The 20,207-nt window shown below is 61.1% G+C and overlaps 2 protein-coding genes across 3 annotated transcripts; both read right to left on the bottom strand.

The window, feature by feature from the left end:
* Positions 1 to 4,351: 4,351 nt before the first annotated feature.
* MAN2B1 (mannosidase alpha class 2B member 1) lies at positions 4,352 to 17,734 on the bottom strand. 2 transcript variants are annotated; one of them, XM_070625353.1, is made up of 24 exons: positions 17,531 to 17,734; positions 16,704 to 16,806; positions 16,357 to 16,530; positions 15,844 to 16,037; positions 15,096 to 15,228; positions 14,664 to 14,809; positions 14,222 to 14,338; positions 12,311 to 12,396; positions 12,107 to 12,227; positions 11,952 to 12,030; positions 11,666 to 11,775; positions 11,348 to 11,455; positions 10,671 to 10,787; positions 9,911 to 10,084; positions 8,757 to 8,854; positions 8,534 to 8,651; positions 7,204 to 7,322; positions 7,014 to 7,115; positions 6,766 to 6,853; positions 6,522 to 6,602; positions 5,863 to 6,090; positions 5,267 to 5,422; positions 5,065 to 5,167; positions 4,352 to 4,576 (listed from the first exon to the last, which is right to left on the bottom strand). In XM_070625353.1, the coding sequence occupies exons 1-24, from the start codon at positions 17,690 to 17,692 to the stop codon at positions 4,455 to 4,457; spliced, it is 3,039 nt and encodes a 1,012-aa protein (XP_070481454.1). In that variant the 5' UTR covers positions 17,693 to 17,734; the 3' UTR covers positions 4,352 to 4,454. The 2 variants fall into 2 exon arrangements, with proteins under 2 accessions (XP_070481454.1, XP_070481455.1); XM_070625354.1 differs by having other exon boundaries at positions 12,311 to 12,393.
* An 846-nt stretch (positions 17,735 to 18,580) lies between these two features.
* On the bottom strand, positions 18,581 to 20,017 carry WDR83OS (WD repeat domain 83 opposite strand). The gene is made up of 4 exons (XM_008509697.2): positions 19,879 to 20,017; positions 19,659 to 19,764; positions 19,070 to 19,167; positions 18,581 to 18,976 (listed from the first exon to the last, which is right to left on the bottom strand). The coding sequence occupies exons 1-4, from the start codon at positions 19,926 to 19,928 to the stop codon at positions 18,910 to 18,912; spliced, it is 321 nt and encodes a 106-aa protein (XP_008507919.1). The 5' UTR covers positions 19,929 to 20,017; the 3' UTR covers positions 18,581 to 18,909.
* Between the last annotated feature and the right edge of the window lie 190 nt (positions 20,018 to 20,207).

Genomic DNA, 20,207 nt, shown 5'->3' with positions numbered 1-20,207 from the left:
GGTGGTGAATACGGGCACTGCGGCCAAACCAAGGTCTCATGTAGGAGCCACCAGTCCCAGGTGGCCAACTAGATCCAGGGCAGACACCCTATCTGGCCCTGATCACATAGGGGGCCTCAGGCTGGGCCACCCGTGGAGGTCCAGATGGACATTGGTGGAGCCATGGGCTCATGAAAGAGAGACTGATAACAAAATACCATAGCCTGGCTGGCTTAAACCACCTTCCTCATAGTTGTGGCTGGGAGTCCGAGATCAGGGGGCCAACATGGTTGGGTTCAGGTGGGAGCTCTCTGCCTGGCTTGCGTTCGGCCCTGTTTTCAGAGTCCTCGCATGGCAGGCGCGGAGGGAGCAAGGGAGTCCTGGAGAGAGAGCTCTCTTGTCTCTTCCCCTTCTCATCTGGGTGTTAGTCCCAACATGAGGGTGGCACCCCAGGCCTTCATCTCACCGAATCACCTCCCAAGGGCCCCGCCTCCAAATACTATCACTTAAGGACTGGGGGTACTCACATGAGGGTTCACATCACATGTGAATCTGGGGGACACAAATATTCAGTCCGTAGCAGAGACCCTGCTGGTCTGCCAGGGAGGTCCAGGATGGACACCACTGCAGAGCCACTGTCTCCTGTGGGAGAGACCAGTCCAGGCTGGCCAGGGGGGAGCAGTTGGGTCTCTTGTAGGAGCCACCAAGCCAGTCCCCTGCTCAGGAGGAAGACTTAGGAAAATCCTCTGCAGGCATATCCGGTAACCAGGGAGTTTTGGGGGGAGGGTGCTGTGAGCTCAGCCATGGCCGCAAGAAGGGCCTGGTAGTTGGGGGCACCCCCACACCACCAAGGGGGAGTTAGAAATATTTGGGGGGCTGCTTTCTACAACCAAGCACCAGTCAGTACTGCGTCTGCTGCTCAGACGCCCTCCCTGGGCCTCTTGCATGGCCTGGATGGGCCTCCCCTTCAGAGGGGAACTCAAAACATTTGGGGAAGGCCCATCCTAAAAGCAGGATCCCCAAGACATGGGGTGGCCAGAGGGCTCCACACAGCCTCCCCGGCCCCCGCCAGGCCCAGTTTCTCGTAGGGGACTAAGAAAGCTTTAAGGGGTACTTCCACTGCTTGGGATCTGTTATGGATTGAACTGTGTCCCCCAAAACTCGCATCTTGAAGTCCTACCCCCAGCACCTCAGAATGTGATACTTGGAAATAGGGTCACTGCAGATCTAATTAGCTAAGATGAGGTCATCGGGGTCGGTCCTCGTGCATCATAACTGGGGTCCTTATGAAAAGGGGACGTTTGGACACACACATACACACAAGGAGAATGCCATGTGAGGGTGAAGGCCACCTGCGACGGCCGGAGGGGACCTCCGTGTGCCTGCCAGCCCGCCGCTGCAATGTCCAGATGCCGCTCTCCCCTGGACTGCAGTGACAAGTTCAGGGAGCCCTCCCGGAGGCGGCGTGGGTCGCAGCCGCGACGACATCCCTACGGGCCTCCTGGAACTCGGCCCTGGGCCCCGCGGGGTCCGGACCCCAGCCCGCGCCCGCGGCAGCCGAGCTACGGGGCCGATGCGAAAGCGGCCGCCAGGTGGCGCCGACAGCCTGCGCGTCCCGCACGGACCTGGACACCCCCCCCCCCCCCGCCGCCCCCAACCCCGGCGCCACCTGTCTGGGTGTCATTCTAACCGTGCTTCTGGGCCCGCAGCGGCCAGGGGGTGGCCTGGGGGGTCCGGGGCACCGTCCACGGCACTCCCTGGGTGGCCGGGGCTGACCTCAGCCTCAAGAGAGGGACTTGGACATTTTTCAGGGGGCGCCCCCAGGACGGGGCCCCCCGCAGGACTGTGGCCCGCTGTGGGCGCCCTCTCCGGGCCTCCCTGCCATCCTGGCTCAGTGTCCCTCCCGCAAGAGGATTTGAGAATACTTTGGGGAAGCCTGTCCGGTGACTCAGCCCCACACGGGAGGGACTTCGGCTGGGCCCAGGACACCTTCCAAGGTGGTCCCTAGCCCACCCGGCGGATGCCTTCCTCTAAAAGGGCGGTTGCAAACCTTTTCCAGAGGCCTATGTGATGAATAGGCCCCACGGTGACGATGGCTGTGCCCAGAACACCCCCCGGGCCTCCCTGGATGGCTAGAGCCAGTTAGCCTCCTCCAGAGGGAGACTTAGAAAAATGGGAAGGGGGAGGCATCCAGCAACTAGACCCCCTGTGGGTCTGTGGGTAGGACTGGGGGGCACCCTAAGCCGGGCTGATGGCCCTCATCCCTGGGGCAACTTGGAAACCTTTTTGAGAGTCACAACACCAACACAGGACTGTGGCCATGTCCACACGCCTGCCCTTGGCTGACTCCCTGGCCCAGGCTGGTTCCCACCCACAAAGGGGGCGCCTCGGAAAACAAGGCCGTAAACAGGACCACAGCCCGCCTCTGGCTGCCCACCTTGGCCTCCGTAGCTGGCCAGACTGATCCAGCCTTCTCAAGGGGACCTAGAAATGTGTTGTTGGAGAGCCTCCAGTGACCAGGCCTTAAGTGGACATTGGGCGGACCTGGGGCACCCTCACTGGGCCTTCCCGGTTCGCCCACACACATCCTCAATCCTGGCCCCACACAGGCCGTGGGCAGGCCCAGGCCCTCCCTCTGTGGGTATTCCTACCCAAGGCCCTGTGCTGGGCAGTGGCCAGGCTGAGGTGCCATTGGGCCTCCCAATTGCTGGGACGCAAGGGTGACAGCACCTGAGCCCATGGCACCGGGTCAACTTTTCCAGCCCAGGGCAGTGCCTCCCCTTCGGTTGGGGACGTGGGTGTGTTTTCAGGAGGCACCACCAGGTGCCATGGGCTAATACCAGGCCCTGGCGCCCACCCTGCATGTCTCTGGCTAGCCTGTGGCTGTCCCCACTTCCAAGGACACCTTAGGTTTGCGGGGATGCATCCAGTGATTGGGCCCCATGTGGGACTGAGGGAGGATGCAGGGTGACCTCCATGGGTCTCCTTGGACAGCCCAGGACAATGCCCTGGGTTTGGATACATTTTCAGGAGGCGCGTGGATGACTGGACCCAAGATGCCATCCCTGGGCTGCACTGCGTGGCCCAGCCCCATCCCTGCCCCAGAAGAAGGCTTATATGCAATTGTGGTGGGCGCCTCCTAAGACTGGGCCGATGCAGGACACAGACGGCCCTGGGGCACATGCCCCATAGCACCCTGGCCGGCTCCCCTGACTTCCCCTCCTGGAGGGAAACTGTAAAGTTTTCAAGAGGGGCATCCAGCAAACGGAGCCCATGTGCGATGGCAGATAGATTGGGGGGCCCTCCTTGGGCCTCTCGGGTCCATCTCTTTATAGGGAGAGACTTAGAAGACTTTTCAGGAGGCACATCTGGAGCGCCTGCCCTGATGGCCTAGTGGTTAAAGTTCGGTGCACTCCACTTTGGTGGCCTGGGTTCAGTTCCCTGGTGCAGAACCACACCTCTCATCTGTCAGTAGCCACGCTGTGGTGGCGGCTCACATCGAAGAACTAAAAGAACTTAGAACTATGTACTGGGGCTTTGGGGGTGGAGGGGTGGAGAAAAGGAGGAAGATTGGCCACAGATGTTAGCATAGGGCAAATCTTCCACAGGAAAAAAAAAAAAAAAAAGGGCTCATCCAGCCCTAAGCCCCATTTGTGACCTCATCCAGGGCCAGGGTGTCCTCCCCCGGGGTCGTCACCAGCCCAGGCTCATGTCTGTCTTTCCCTAAGAGGGACTTAGGAATATTTTCCAGAGGCTCATTGACAGTCAGGGGTCCACACATCCGAACACTGGTCTCCACCTGGGCCTCCCCAGCCTCCATGGGCCTCAAGGGACCTGCACAGGGCTCTGCTGACTGGAGGCAAGCCACTTCCTTGACTTTAACCTCATCCCAAGGTCTCCTTCCTCTATCACAGAGCCCAGGGCACAGCAGCACCAGAGGGTGCCGGCTGTCCGCCTGGCTCCTGGGAGGCCCACAGCTATAGCCCCCCTGTCCAAGGCCTGGTGCTGGAACCTGCCTGTGGATCCACTTCGTCCCCCAGGCCATCCCAGATTCCTTGCCCTCAGGGTCCCAAGGCTGGGTGTGGGAGGCCGGGGCGACAGTCTGGTTCTCTGGGCCCAGCTCCAGCGCAGGCCTGCCCTCAGTGGCTGCTCAGGACAGCTGTGCCGTGGCCTGAGTGGACGGAGGAGCGAAGCAGGAGTGGAGGGCAGAGTGTGGTGTGAGGCGAGGTGTGAACCATCTAGGGTCTGGTGTGAGGGTTCACCTCCCTGCAAGGCCTCAGGTCAAGGGTCAGCTAGAGTTTACTGACCTTTCTGGGTCATAAGTTCTATCACCCTCCAAAGAAAACCCCACTCAGTCACACCTTGACCCAAGTCTTGGTAGTGGCATTTTAATGGCTTTTGGTGGCAGCAGCAGCACCAAGAGGAGGCGGAGGCTCAGGCTCAGAAGGGGGCACCCTGCCCCCAGGGTGTCTGGTCTAGCTGTCCTCTTCCCATTGGACCTCGGCCAGGAAGGTGCGGATTTCCATGGGCTGCAGCTCGATGGTAGAAGAGTCCAGCCGGGAGGGAGAGAGATGAGGTGTGGGGCCGGGGCGGGGGCCTGGGGAGGTGCAGGGAAGGAGGAGTGAGGGGCGCAGACTTCCTCTGCCTCGTCCCACCTGGTGCTCCCTCCCCTGGCCCTGGACGTGGCTATCTGTCCTCAAGTCTGAACCCGGGGCCTCACTCCTAGACCCCTCAACTGCTTCTCAGGGCCTGGACACCACCCCTAGATCCCCGAATTCCCTCCCCAGTGCCTGGCCACTGCCCGCACACCCTCCAGCCCCACCGCAAGGACCGTCAAGCCAACCCCAGGGGTAATGGACACCCCCCCCAGAACTAGGCACTGACGGAATTCTCAAATCGTGTTCCCGGCCCTGAACTCCATCCTCAAACCGTCAAGACCCACCGCTAGTTTGCTGGACTCACTTCAGACCCTTAAACCCCTAACCCCCTAACCTGGATCTGAACACCATTCCAGAGCCTCAAGCTATACCTGGGTCCCGTTCCCACGCCTCCCACACCCTCCCCAGCTCCCGGGCAGGCCCCCACCCGTGTTCGGTGTCCACTGGAGCCTGGAGGCGCGGGCCGAGAGCTGGTTGGCCGCCAGCGTGGTCTCCTGCAGGTGGGTGATGGTGAAGGCGGAGAACAGGTCCTGCGGGCAGTGGATGGGCCAGGCTGAGTGGGGACAAAGCGGGGTTTTCCCCCTCCCCTCTTGCCTCTCCTGTCTGCTTCCCCGCTCTGCCCTCCTCACCCTCAAGTCCAAGGTCACTGGGGAGCTCAGGTTGCCGCCCGGGTCCTCCCCTACGGCGAACTGGTGCTCGAAGCGCAGCAGCAGCGTTGTCGGGCCCCAGCGGGCCAGCGTGAGCAGGTGCACGACGGGCGGCAGCTCCCTGCGCAGCCCTGAGAACTGCAGGACGGGGACGGGGTGGGGCTGAGCAGAGGGGCGGGGCTCTGGCGCAGGGGGCGGGGTTTAGGGAGGGACTCAGCCAGGAAGGGGAGAGCCGAGCCAATGAGGGGATGGGGCGGACCCAGAGAAGGGGCGGTGCCAGTTGGGGGGGTGCTGTAGCGCCGAGGGGCGGGGCCGAGGCGGGGAGGGGCGGGCCGAGCCTGGGGAGGGGCGGGGCAGAGCGGAGTCCGCGTGGGACCAAGTCCAGGCGGGATGGGGCTGGGCCAGGCCTGCCCAGGTGATTCAGCCGAGCTGAGGGCGCGGGCCTAGTTCGTGGCCTCCCCGGCACAAGTTGGGGCGGGTGAGTTGGGTCCTGGCTATTCCTGGGAAAATCCGCCGCCAACCCTGCCCCCGCAGGCTTCATCCAAGTCCTCTCTTTCTGCCGGCCCGCCGCCCCTCACCTGCGTGCGCGGGGCCACCCCGAGGTGGTAGGGGGCGCCGCCACCCCGCGCCAGCACCACCTGCGGGGCCAGGAGCTCTTTCTCTGCCTGCAACCGGTGCCCGGCGGCCGCGGTGCGGGCCTTGTCCAGCAGCACGAGGTGGCGCCCTCGCACCCACACCCCCAAGCCGTTCTCCAGCAGCGGCTCCCCTACTCCGCGCGCATCATCCTTTAGCAGCCGTCGGTGCACCTGCGGGGTGTGGCCAGGACAGCATGAGGGTCCCTCTGGCCAATTTCTGTGGCAGAACTGGATAAGCGCTTGCGGGAATTTCAAGAGTTATCGAAGAGTGGGGGGAATGGATGAGGAGGAATGTCTGGTAAGGGGGGGGACCCCAATAGAAAGGGGGATCCGACGTAGCAAGGGACTAGGACAGAGGGAGGTAAGGATCTAAGCAGGGCGCGAATGGGGCAAGCCAGGGCCTGGAGTGGGGACTGGGTAGTGACTGGGTAAGAGCGTGGAGTAAAAGTCTCACATAGGAATGGAGGTCTCAGCTTAGTGGGGACCACAAAGGAGGGGTGCACCTCGAGAGAAGGGGGCCAGAAACCGGTTTCAGGGTCCAGCAGGGCCAGGTCAGGACTCAGCAGGAGGCCCCTGGCTTAGATGGGGCTGGGGCCACTCACCATGAGCTCCAGGGAGCCATCGCTCAGGCTGCTGCCGCCCTGGGAGCGGTCAGTGAGCACGGTCAGCTGCACGTTCCCATCCTGGGGGGCCGGGGTGAGAGTGAGGGGCCGCAGTGCCGGCCAGCCCCGGCCCCAGGCATGCCCCACAAGGGATGGTGGCGAGGACAGCGGGAGAGGCTAGGAAGGAAAGGTGACCCCCATGCTGTGGAGGGAAGAGGTGGGGAGCAGGATGGGGGAGGGGTACCGTGATGTAGATGCGGCTGTTGACTGGATAGTAGTTTCCGGCCACTGGCTCGGTCTGGTTCAGCTTCCAGGTGGGTCGATAATCCCGCCTGGGGAGGGGGGGGTTGTTCAGGCCCCCTTTCCCTGGCTCCCCCACTCCTCACTCCCCCTCCATCCTCTCCCTCCCACACTCATATGGTCAGCAGATGCCCCCCCCCCACCCCTGGGCCCCAACACACCACGGACCAGCCCTGGGGCCCATCACCCCACCTCCTCTCCAGGATCTCCCGGCCATTGCTGTCTGTATAGAAGAGTCCGTTTGTCTTCAGCGCAGTGTCAAAGCGACTGATGATCTCCTTCCCCCAGTCATCACTACACCCAATGGGACAGCAGGCTGTGAGCCTCGCCTGCCTCCGCTCTGCCCCACCCTCACCACCCAGGCCCAGCCTGTGCCACTCACCCCACAGGTATGGGGCCCACTGTCCACTCCAGCTCCAGGTGCCGCCGTCCCGGGTACAGGCGCACCACCTGGGAACACCAGGCTGAGAAGTTCTGGTGCACCTCCTGCACCAAGGCCGTCTGTGGGCACACAGGAGTGGAGGCAGGTGTGAGCCCACACCTGAGCAGAGGTGAGCCTGGAAACACCCACCCCTGCTGTGAACCGTGCAAAGGCTGACAGCAGGGTCAGCCCCGCGGATAGACAGTGTGGGAACCCACCTCCCCACCTGCCTGGGGGAAGCCTACACTCCCACCTTGGTCATTGCCACACTTCTTGAGTGTGGCATACAGGCTTGCTCCCCACCACTACCCCATCTCCCCTCCTTAGAATTGGATTCCAGTTCGGCACGTGGCTACCTGGAATAAAGACTATAGGGTCCAGTGTTCCCTGAGGCTATGAGTAGCTGTGTGACTATGGTCTGCCCAATGGAAAGTGGTCAAAGGGGTGTGAACAACGTTCCTTGCCCCTTTCTCTCTCCCACTGGCTCAAAAGCAAATATGATGGCTGGAGCGTCAGCAGCCATTTTGGCCCATGAGGTAGAAAGTGAATGTTGAGGAAGGCAGAGCAATGAGATAGAAGGGGCCTGGATGAATGTGGAACAACTCCACCTGCCCTGAATGGCCCAGCCAGACTTTCTGCTAGATGGAAAGAAGCTTCTTTCTTGTTTCAGGCACAGTTAATTTTGGTAACTATTACTACAGACAAAACTAAATTCTGATACAGTGACCCAGCTGTGCAGAAGTTCCCGTCAAACGAATCATTGTCAAATGTGAATCTTGCCATTACCTGCCCCATTCCCACCCTAAGAGGAACGTCACTGAGAGGCCCTGGGAAACCCCACAAGCATGAGCCCCTGTTCCCAGCCAGATGCACCCGCAGGTCCTCAGATATCCACCGCCAGTGAGATTCACGCAAGCCCCATCCAAGCATGAACTCTCACCTGCCCACCCTCCTACCACAGGTCCTGAGAGAACTCTTCAAGCAGCGACGCCTGGCCTTCCCTATCATGGGCCAAGTGGGAACACCCACCCCCAATTTCAAAAGCTGAGTGTAACCCTGACACACGCAGCAGACATGAATGCCTTTGTCTGCGCTTCCTGGGCGTGACTGCTGCACAGCCAGCCGTGAGGGTCAGCCCTGTGGGCGCATCTTCAAGTGGTCCCCTCAGGCCCTAGCCCTCTCATCTGAGGGAGACCTAAGTCCTTCCCTGACCCCCACCCCGAATGGGGCGCCCCACCCTCCCGGCCCCCACATCCCCCCCAACACACCCACTCCTGATTCCCGGCCGGACCTTCACCAGGTGGGTCTGAGCCCAGCGTCCCACGGGCAGCGGCTCCTGTCGGCTGGGTCTGAAGATGTAGGCGCCTGAGACCTGAGTGCTCAGGTTGTCGCCCTCGCTCGCATTGTACCTGGGCCAGGGCAGGTGAGAGTCAGGTAAGGCACCCAGCTCCCTCGGTCCCCTCCCCCTCCCACCTCCCCCCACTCCCCACTCCCCGCCCATGGTCCTCTCTCACCAGTAGAAGCCTTGGCGGACAGGCAGCAGGAGCTTCTCGTCCAGGTTCTCCAGCTCCACCAGGAGCCCCGTGTAAGGGTCAAACCTAGCCCGGAGGTACTGGGCAGAAAAGGGGGCAAACATTAATGGCCATCCCTTCAGCCTTCCTGGGGCTCAGGCGAAAACCCTGGAGTCACCCTTCCCTCTTCTCCCTCTCTGTCCCTCCTCACACCTGACGCTATCAGCAAATCCTCACAGCTCCACCTTCTACCTTATCCTCCATCTGAGCACTTGTCCCCACCTCCACCGCCTCCCCGACCTGGGGCAGCCCACCCCTTCCTGGGCTCCTGTTCCGCACCCCCGGGCCTGTTCCTCCCGCAGTCGCCACAGGGCGGCGGTGACACCCTAAGTCCCATCCTAGTCCGCCCACTAGGCCCAGGGCTGGCTCGTGCATTTGACACGGGAACCACAGTGCCATCAGCCAGGAGATGTTTAGGGGCCCACAGAAATGTATAAACCTACATTTCTTTTAGAATCAGAAGAAAACTCGAAGGTAATAATAATGAATATATTATGATGAGGACTGCCTGGTTGATATTCATCTTTACACCCACGCCATCATAAAATTTATTTTTTAACATTTTTTTATGGGAGAAGGGACCCCCAAAGGCAAAAGTGCTAAGCCCCACGACAGTCTTAATGCAGCCCTGCGGCTCCCAGTCCTCCCCTGGGGCCTCAAGGCGGCATGGCCTGACCTGTCCCCTCCCCATCACACCCGACTTCAGACACACAGAGTTCCCTGAACACCCAACACCCTCCTGCCTGAGGGCTTCTGTGTCGCCTGCTGCTCCCTGCCTGCTTGGATCCCTCTTCCCCAAACGGCAGCACGGCCCCCTCCCCCAAGCCTCTGACACGCCTCATTTAATTTGCAAACGCCAACACCATCAGCTCTGACATAGCTGCCGAGTGTCACCCATGATCACAGTGGGTCCTCCCAACAGCCCCGAGAGGACACTGAGACTCAAAGGGAGGCAGTCACTCACTCGAGGACACACAAGGGGGACTGGTGATGCTAGAGCAGGAACCCAAGACCCGCTGACCCAGAGTCCATGCAGCTCACCGTGACGCCTCAAACTTGTCACCGGGGCAGGGAAGGGCGTCTGAATGGGGTCTCACCTCATTTTGGATGGCCAAGACACGGGACGCGGGCTTCTGGATTCTGACCCGGAGGGTGTGGGCCTGCGGCCTCCGGACACTCTGCCCGCTCACTGAGTAGATGCTGAAGCCCAGGGCAGGCACTGAGGCTGAGAAAAGCAGCTCCTGGCTGTCTGAGTCGGGAAGTGTCACCACCTCGGGGAAGGAAGGAAGGAAACCGAGTCAAGGGGCTGTGAGAACACATACAGAGCCGAACATACAGGGAGGGTCAAACTCCGGGAGGGGAAGGAGGCGGGGGGGGGGGGCGGGTGTCAGGAGTGCCAAATGAATTAAAGATGGCAGAGAAGACTCATGAGGCAGAAGCCAACCTACTGGGAGGGGAGGAGCGAGGGAGTAAGTGGGGAGATTCTTGAGGCAGGGGAGTGAGGGAAAGACAGATTTTGGGGGGAGGAAGAAGTTCGTGGGAACAGGCCTTCTAGGATGAGGAGACTATTCACACACAGGACAAATTTCACAGAGAGAGATCAAAAAAGGGGAGATACTCACTGGACGGGCTATTCCCAAGGGGGTGCGATGTTAAGGGGCGGAGGGGGAGGTATTCAGAGGAGGAAGAGTGATGGACAGGAGGCATTCATAGAGGGAGAGGGGGCCATGGAGGAGGTAATAATGGGGGAGGCGTCCACGCGGGGAAGGGAGAAATGCCCACAGGGGAAAGTGTCCAAGGGGAGAGGTGATCATAACGGGTCGTATTCATGGGGGAATATTCGTCGAGTGGGCTCACATTGCTGGGCACAACGGTGCCACTGGGGTCCCTCACGAGGAAAACGTGTTTGCTGACCGGCAGCCGCACCATCCAATCCACTTTCCGCCCCAGGGGGTTATAAATGGTCACCTGGAACTGGGGTGGGAGGGTCTGAGTGGGCACGGATCACAGCAGGCCTTCTGCGAACCCACCCACCGTGTGCAGCAACGTCCCTAGGTGATCTGAGCCCCCAGGTGGTGCATTGGTCTCCGTCTTGCCCCAGCTTCACTGCGCCCCAAGTGATCTCGCCCCAGCGCCATCCTCCAAAGGAAGTCAGCAACTGCCCTTCAAGAGCCCATCAGGCCCATCTGGTGGCGCAGAGGTTAAGTTCGCCTGCTCGGCTTCAGCAGCCTGGGTTCGCCGGTTTGGATCTGGGCGCAGATCTATGTACAGCTTATCAAGCCATGCTGTGGCAGGTGTCCCCCATATCAAGTAGAGGAAGATGGGCACAGATGTTAGCTCAGGGCCAATCTTCCTCAGCAAAAAGAAGAGGATTGGCAGCGGATGTTAGCTCAGAGCTAATCTGCCTCAAAAAAAAAAGGACCTCATTGCCCGGCCCGCCTCCTCTTTGCCCCTGTGTTGGCGGGGTTCCGCCCGCTCTCGTCCCACTGAAGGGACCTGCCTCCCGGCCCCCACCCTCGGGCCGGCCAGCTCACGCTCTCCGCCGTCTGGCTGAGTGGACAAACACTGATGTTGAGGTCGCGGCAGAACTCGAAGTCCTCCTTGGAGCCGCTGAGCCGCGCCAACGCATTGCTCAGGAGAACCTGGGGAGGAGCAGGGATGGGTTCGCTCAGGACGTGCACCCTGAGGTCGCCTCCTTGCCCCCTTTAGGCCCCGCCTCATTCCTGTCTCCGCCCCTTTCCCAGGCCCCGCCCCTCCCTTACGGTCCCCGCCCCTTCTCTCCAGGCCCCTCCCCTCCCTCCAGGCCCCGCCCCTTCGCCCAGGCCCCGCCCCTCCGGCCCCGCCCCGCGCACCTCGCAGGGCCCCCAGCCGGCGGCGAGCTGGCGTGCGTAGTCGTCGGCCACGTGCTGCCGGGAGGTGCCGCTGACGGCGTCGTGGTGCTGGAGCACTGCCATCGCCTCATCTGCCAGCAGACAGTGAGCCCTGTGGGGTCCCCGCAGGACTCTCGTCCCAACCCCGAGGAGATGCGAAAGGTCACATCGAGCGGGCGGGCAGGGTTTTTTAAGAAAGGACTGGAGGGGCGGTCGAGGGCTAGTGTCCAGCTTCAGCCCCGCCCCCATCCCCTCTCCGGACACCTACTGAGGGGTGCACTGTCTCCGGAGCCATAGGGTCCCACGTTGGCCGCTGGACCCGCCAGCGCCTCCAGCTGGTTGCACACCTGGGGGCGGGGGGTATGTTGGGGACGGGGCCTGTCGGGACCCCGGGCCGCCCCCTCAATCCCGGCGCCCACTCACCTGCAGGAAGTTGTAGCTGAGGCGCTCGTAGCGTTTGAGGGCTGGCCGGCTGGAAAAGTAGCCGGTCCAGAACATGTGGGGGCCGTCGGCGTAGGGAAAGAAGTCATCCTGCTTCACTGACCTGCAGGGGCAGAGCCATCGAGGGCAGGGTCAGCACCCACAGGGCACGCCCACCCCCCCAGGCTCCCCAGTCCCCCCAAATACCAGCTGAGGTTGGCCTTGTTCAGCTCCCAGAGGTAACAGGCGGGAGTGGAGTAGAGAACATTGACGCGGCTGCCGTTGGCCTGCTGCTGCGGGGAGATGTGCATGTGAGCCCTTGGGAGTCCGCGCCTTCCCGGGGGCCCACAGCTGTGCAGCACACTCACACGCGTGCACACGTTCATGCATCTGGCAGGTTCAGATTCTCTGAATACGCAGTTTGAACACAAACCAATGGCCAAGTGTGAAAGGGAATTTTGGCCAAAGCTTAATATTACCATCCTGGAAAGAATTTCAGGGATGCAAAAATAAACCTGAAATTTTACTAAACTTTTTAAATAATTTCAATTTTATTTTTAAAGATTTTATTTTCCTTTTTCTCCCCAAAGCCCCCCGGATACATAGTTGTATATTTTTTGTTGTGGGTCCTTCCAATTGTGGCATGTGGGATGCTGCCTCAACGTGGCCTGATGAGTGCTTTGAACATTTTGCAATTAAAAAGAAAATAGAGAGATAGAGACTTTTCTCAAATCAAGGAGGAACACTGTCTGCTACCCGTCGTTCCAAAATGCGTGTCTGTGCCCAGGATGGGAACCAGCGAAACCCTGGGCCACCAAAGCGGAGCGTGCAAACCCAACCACTCGGCCACGGGGCCAGCCCTCAATTTTATTATTAAAAACTTTCGTGGAAAATCTGTGTGACATTATAAGGCAGGAATAATCATTTCTCAGCACTGTCAGGTTATTGCCAAATGACACAATTGTTTTAAGGAGTGGAGGCTCATTTTCACCTGCCGAAGGTGGAGGAACAAGAAGGTGACCTCCTCTGTGAGGAAAAGGGTGTCTTCTCTGCTCATGTTGTGTCCCCAGTGCCCAATGCAGTCAATGCTCAATAAACACTTGAGCAAATGAGTGGAAGCGTGTGGGACTGTATGCCTTTATGTGCATGCACACGTCTGCAGCCCTGCACACACAGTCACACAGACAGTTGCAGACACACACACGGTGTTCACTCAGCCAAAAGATCGCTCAGTGTAAAAAGCTCGGGATTGCAGACACAGTCTAGAAGCAGAAGCCAGCCCTGCCCTCACAGAATTCACAGCCCAGCGGAGGAGAGATTCTGAACAGAGGGTCGGCTGGTCAGCTGGTCACAGTCAGCCTGGATGTGGCATCCCAGGTATTTGTGGGGACAGGTGTGAGCACAGAGGACAGAACAAGCACTCTGCCTGGGGTTTGCTGAAGGCTTCCTGGAAGAGGAGGTGTTGCAGCTGGTGCCTTAAAGGAGAAGCAGCAGGTTTGCAGCCCCAGATACCATAATACTTATTATTTGCCTGGCACCGTCCTACTGGGTCTATGCAGAGAAACTCGTTAAACTCATTAACAGCCCTATCGGGTGAGAACCACCTTTGTGCCCATTTTCTAGATAAAAAAACTAAAGCATTGAGTGCTTAAGAACATTTCTCAAGGGGCCGGCCCTGTGGCCGAGTGGTTTGCGCACTCCACTTTGGTGGCCCAGGGTTTCACCGGTTCGGATCCTGGGCGCAGACCTAGCACCGCTCATCAGGCCATGGAAGCAGGGTCAGAGAGCTGCTATGTTGCTGGCTTTGAAGATGGAGGAAGGGGGCCAGGAGCCATGGAATGCGGGCGGCCTCTAGAAGCTGACAAGGCAAGGCAACTTTCCCCTGGAGCTTCCAGAAGGAACACAGCCCTGCCAACATCCTGATTTTAGCCATGAGACCCGTGTCGGACTTCTCACCTCCAGAACTGTCAGACAATATATTTCTGTTGTTTTAAGCCACTAAGTTTGTGGTAATTTGTTACAGTAGCCAGAGAAAACTAAGCCAGCACCCACAGCTATGCCCGTGACCCAGGCCCAGCCATCCAACCACACACGTGCACCCGGGGCGGGCATGCTCACCTGGGCGTTGACTAGCTTGATGAGCTTGTCAAGGTTCTTGAACCACATGTTTGCATTCTCGTACTGGAAGTCCGAGCCCATGGTCATCACGGTGTGGTTGGCGCGGTAGTGCCCGCCCTGCAAGCAGGAGTCGGGTCTTCAGGCCAGGGTGTCCTGGGCCACCCCCGTGTACGGCTGAGTCTTGGTAAATATGTGGTGAAGAGTGTGCACACAGAGGTGGGGGGGCGGAAGTGTGTCCCGTGGGAGCATAAGGACACACATAAAAATAGCCGCAAGTTGTTGAGTAATTCTCCTGGGCCGCGCGTGCTCCCAGTCAGGAATGCACACGAATCCAGGAGGAGGGCAGGTGATGGGGAATGGAGTATTACCCTGCCCCAGGGTTATGAGGTGGTGACAGGGAATGCTGGCCATAGGAAGGGCACGTTCCGGACCCCGGGGTTACCTGGGCAGTGGCCACCTGCAGGAAGTAATCAACCAGCTTCTGAGCGTTGTACTCGGGGCTGCGCGGGTCGTCCACGACTGGCTTGTCGGCGCACAGCGTGTCCCAGCACAGATACTCCGGCGGGTTGTACATGTTAGGGAGGACGCCTGCGGGCCGTACCAGGCTCAGGGGGCGGCCCGGCGCCCCAGGCCCGCCCTGGGGTCAAAACCTGCCAGGCCCCACCCCAGAGGGACTTCAGAATTTGGGGGGGCCCCTTGCAAAGTGCAAATGCTGGGCACTTGTTCCTAAGTTATTGAGTTTCAAGGCGATGACAGCAGAGTATGAAACCAAGCCCAGGACGCTTCTGAGCATGGGGCCCCGTGTGACTGCACATGTCACTGCGCAAGTCACATGCCCCTTCGGGCCAGCCCTGCCCCCACTCCATCCCCTTACTGGTGAAGAGGTCGGCGGCGGGGGGCTTCAGGCTGGCGCTGGCCCGCCACACCTGCTCCATCTCCAGCTTCTCCATCCGCACCTTCTTGTCTTGATAATCCAGGCGCCCGAAGAAGAAGCCGTCGAAACCCATCTGGGGACCAGGATGAGGAGGGGTCGGAGGACAGGACAAATCAGTGCCCGGCTCTCAACACCAAGGGGAGCCCCTCAGAGCACGGGGGGAAAGCAGGTCTCAAACCAGGGGGCCTCCAGCTCATTGCGGAGCTTGGGGAAGGGTCAGATGGCCCCCTCGGAGAGCCGGCAGGGGAGGGTCCCACGCAAGGCCTCCCCTCCACCTCCCCCAGCTCGGACAGGGGCCCGTCTCAAGGAGAGCTTCCCCCTTCCGCAGCCCGCAGGTAGAAGGGGTCGGAGCGTGGAAAGGGGGCGCGGTCACGGCGCAGGCCGGGAAGCCGGGTGAAAAGCAGGGCAGGCCCCCTGCCCCCCCCCCCCCCCCCCCCCCCCGCCTCGGGAGCAGCCCGAACCCTAGCGAAAGGGGCGGGGCCAGGGGAGGGGGCGGAGCCAGCCGGAGCGCACCAGCCGGGGCAGAGGCAGGGGGGGGCCAAGGCCAGAGCGGAAGAGGAATGGGATCCGCAGCTCCCCAGAGGGGACAGGGCCTCGTCCCCGGGAGCTTGCATGGGGCGGGGCTTGAGTGGCCCAGGGAGGAGTCAGAGCGGGTAAAGGGGCGGGTCCAAGAGGGTCAGGAGAGCACCTGAGCGAACAGCGAGGCCTGCTCCCGGGAATGCCCAAAGGGGTCAATGTGCCAGGCGACACGGGGGCGCCCGTCGCTGCCAAACGTGTCCTCCAGGAAGCGCAGCCCAAGGGTCATCTGGTCTATGATGGCTCCGTAGTGGGTGGCTGCCTCATCGTTCATCACCCAGCCACCGTTGGCAAACTCCAGACGCCCTGCGTGGGGAGGGGCAAAGGCTGGGTGAGTTGTCAAGGCCAGGAATGGGGTCTGGGTTGGTGATGCAGGGGATGAGAAGACCTGCAGCCAGACATGGGACAGAGGGCTCCCTGAACGGCAGGCTTCCCAGAGGAGCCACTGGAAATGGAGGCCTTGCAGGATGCATAAGAGTTCTCCAAATAAAAGGAAATTCCAGGCAGGCGGAGCCACGGACACGTAACAGGCTGCACATGGCATGATAACATCTAAGAGGGGAGAGTGGCAGAAACAGAAGTTGGGCTGGGCTTCCTGTTTTCACTTCCTCGGGGTTAGGCTCACCCTGGCGCACCAAGTCGCGCACTATTTCCTGGGTTCTGTTTGTCTGCTGATGCCACCAGCGGGAGAAGAAGGCGATCTCCACGTAGATGAAGCGGCGGATGGGCTCCTCCAGCAGGGAAGAGATGACCGAGTCTAGGATGTACTGCACGCCTGCGTGCTGGATGTCATTCTGGACTGTGGGCACAGGGGTCAGGCAGTCTGGGACCAGCGAGCCAAGGGGGACACTCCCAGACACACGAGCCCAAGCTTGGCATTGCCCCCACCCTGATGTCCAGGGCCCAGGAAGGATCTGAAGGGCTCAGACGGGCCCTGGGAGTCCCAGGGGTCAGTCCCCACCCTCTACTCACTGCCGTAGAAGTACTGGTCCACCGTCTTGAGCCAGCCCACGTCATCATGTGTGTGGGCCAGAAGGTGCACGTTGAGCATATCCGGCTGCACCTTGGGGCATGTCTGTACAGAGACCCCAAACACACACTCACCCACCCTGTCAGTAACCCCTAGGATAAGAGGCAGGCTGGGGTGGGAGGTGAGGGGGCACAAGATAAGTCTTCATCTAGAGGGAAGTGACTCAGAGAGGTGGGACCAGGCCCTCCCAGGGAGGAGACACATAGTTGTGCTCACAGATACAACTGCCACTTGGCACAACCCCTCAGAACAGCTCTCATTCACTCCCCCGGGGAAATAATAATAGTAGTAGCTAATATTTATTAAGCATCTGCAGACACAAGCAGCCACCCTGGGGTGGGAGCAGTATTATGTCCAGTTTTCAGATGAGAGCACTGAGGATCAGAGAGGTGAAGTGACTTGCCCACGGTCGCACAGCCAGGAAGTGGAGCAGCCAGGCTGGAACTCCAGGCAGGCTGACTCCAGGGTCCCAGCTCTCAACCAGTGTCCCCCCGACCCCGACACACACACACACAGCTGCTCACACACAAATCCGGGCGCCCAATCACACGGTTAAGTGCATGGAGTCCAGGCACGGCGACCCACAGGGAGGCGGGTAGAGACAGCCCCATTCTCCGACGCGCGCAAGCAGACCTGCGCGCGCTCAGACCGCTCAGTCACGGCAGCCACCATTCACCAGGCGCCCAGGGAACAGGCCCACCCGCACCGCGGGACCCCCCGGGGGCTGCGCGCCGGCTCGTGGACATTTCCGCTCGCGGGCCCCGCTCACCTCGTATCCCGCGGCCCGAGCGCCGGGAGCCGCCTGCAACGACAGAACAAGGAGGGAGAGAGGCAGGAGCGGTGGCCGCAGCGCGCGGGAGCTCATCCAGGGCCCCGCCGCGCCCCGCCCGCCGCCGGCGCGGACCCCCGAAGGCCTCGCCCCAGCGCCCATGGCTCCGCCGCCGCCGCCGCCTCCGCCGCCTCGGGCGGGCTCCCGGCTCCGCTAGGGTGGGCCAGCGCCCCGCCCCCAGAACCCGGCCTGGCCAATGGGCGCCGGCGGGGGCGGGGCCTGGGCGGGGCCCGGCGCGTCACGCGACCCAGGCCGCAGCTCCGGCTGCCCCCCGGCGCTGGGAGCGCGGGGAGCTGCCGGGCGCGTCCCACCCTCGGGGGGCTGGTTTGGCCGGACGAGTCTTTAGCGTCTTGCCGCCTTCGTGTGGCCTCGGAGTGACCTTTGGTCCCCGTGGGCGAAGAGATCTCAAACTTCCCTGCGGGTACTCAGTTTGCCTAGGAGGTGGAGTGTGTCCTAGGGTATCCCGTTGACCCGCAGGGCTGGGGGCCCGGAGGGACCTAGCGTGGCTAGGAGCGGGGCTCGATGGCAAGCCTGTTCTGTCCTGTGCAGATTGAGACGTTGGGTAAAGGAACTGCCCTTGGAGTGCTGGGGATGGCAGGCACCCAGCCCGGCTGGAGGAGACACCTGGAGGAGACACCAGGGTCCTTCGGGGAGGAGGGAGCCTGACAGGTGGGGGAAGATTCCATCTTTCGTGCCTTTCCCAGTCTCTACCAGTCCATCCAGTTCGCTAACATGACCCCATTTCTCTGAAAAGAAAACCAAAGCCCAGATTCCTCAGGTCAGCAGGGCCACGCGCTGAGTTGCCAGAGGGCGGGGGTCACTGTCCTGTACCTGGCAGCTGACTTAAGCACGAGGCTTGTGAAATAAGCAAGTTAACCACGAGAAAGCTCCAGCCTGGGGCCCCACCCCAGGCCTGACCGAGTGGAGGAACTGGAGCCCTGCCCCCCTAGGAGGACCACCCGCAACACACAGAAGGAAAGAGGTCACAGAGAACAGCCAAAATGCAAAACTTTATTATTAACTGGTTTCAACAAGAAAATGAGTGGATACGTCTAGAAACATGGACAGCATCGCCTCCAGCAGCAGGCAGGGTGGGAGAGGAAGGCAGGAGGGGTGGGCCTAGGGTATCCCCTCTCTGCCCCAGTGGAAGTGGGGTCCCAGGGAAAGGGCCAGGCTCCCTCCAGCCAGCTGCGGGCCTGAGGCTGCCTTCCCCAGGGAAGCCCAGGACAGCAGCCGAGGGCAGGAGGCTGAGCAGCCAAGGGCCAGGCCTGGGGGAAGTTGGATGGAGGGGTCCAGGATGTAACCCCTCAAGGCTGACATCACCAGGGGGGCGTCATGGGCTGAGGGTTCTGCAGATACGACATCACCACGGCAGAGATGGACAGCCTGAGACGAGAGAGAGGTGTCAGTCCAGGATGGGCAGGCTTGGGTCCCCCTCCCCTCACTCAGGAGCCCCTCCTCCTCTAGGCCCAGCCTCACATGAAGCTACTCATCATCTGCTTAGTGTCCTCAGAGCTCCGCGAGTTGGCAAAGCTGATGAAGGAGCAGTAGACGGCGACCCAAGCGCACCACTTCAGCTGGGGAAAGGCAGGCGGATGGGTGAGTTAGCTCAGTGAGGGCAGGCCAATGAGCCTCCCCAGGCGGCATTCCACTGATTCCACCGGGTGCAGCTCGGACCCGGCCCCCCCTCCCCGGAGGCTCTCAATCCCATCCCCCCAGAGCTTACTCCAGGTACCCAGTTTCTGGATCTACTCCCCGGCCTGTGTCTCTGACTACCCCACGTCCCCTCGTCTAAGACGAGTGGCCTCTTACATACCCCAACATGCTAAGGTCCCCACCCTTTCTCCACAAGTCCCTTCCAAGCAGCTTTAAAGCCTGGCCCCACCCTTAGGCCGACCTCCCTCGTACCCACCCTGACCCGGACCCCTGGCTGCCCCCAGGCTCGGTCCTTCTCCATCCCGCATCACTCGGCCCCGCCCCCTCGGCGCCGGCCCCGCCCCCTTCCGAGCCCGTCCCTCGGCCCGGCGGTCAGACCGCGCTACGCCGGGGGACACTCAAGCCCGCCCACCTTGAGCATGAGGCCGCACATGCTGAAGATCATGCCCAGCAGGTTCATGTAGTCGGGCGTCGGGTCGTCCAAGGCCGGGTTACACTCGCTCGGCGGCGGCTTGTACCTGCAGCGAGCGCAAGGGTCAAGGGGTGCAAGTCCCGCCCCTGGGGTTGACAGGCGCGTCCCTGGGCCCCGACCCACAACCCGAGGCCCGTTCCCATGACGCCGAGGTCCTCACCTCAGCACTTTGTTCGGTCTCCGTGGGTCCGACATACTGTTCGTGGACATAGCGAGTCCGAGGTCGCGCCTCTTCCGTTGCGAGAGGGCAACTTCCGGCGTGGAGCCGGAGGGTGGCTTTTAGAGTAACACCCGCAGCCCTCGCACTTCCGTTCCTAGCGGCGGGGGCCAGGACTCCCCGGAACCAAAAAACAGAAAATTAAAAGAGGCAAAAATGTTCCCTAAAAACAGGAAGTGGAGAAAAGAAGCTGGAAGCAGGTTTCAATACTCCCAACACTCGAAAAAGCGGAAAATTTGAACCCGGAAGTGGGAAGCCGGAAGTAGACCGCG

The sequence above is a fragment of the Equus przewalskii genome, chromosome 6, assembly GCF_037783145.1.
Source record: "Equus przewalskii isolate Varuska chromosome 6, EquPr2, whole genome shotgun sequence".
Lineage (NCBI taxonomy): Eukaryota > Metazoa > Chordata > Mammalia > Perissodactyla > Equidae > Equus > Equus przewalskii.
Note: the sequence above shows the minus strand (reverse complement) of the source record. Positions and strands in the feature narration are given on the sequence as shown.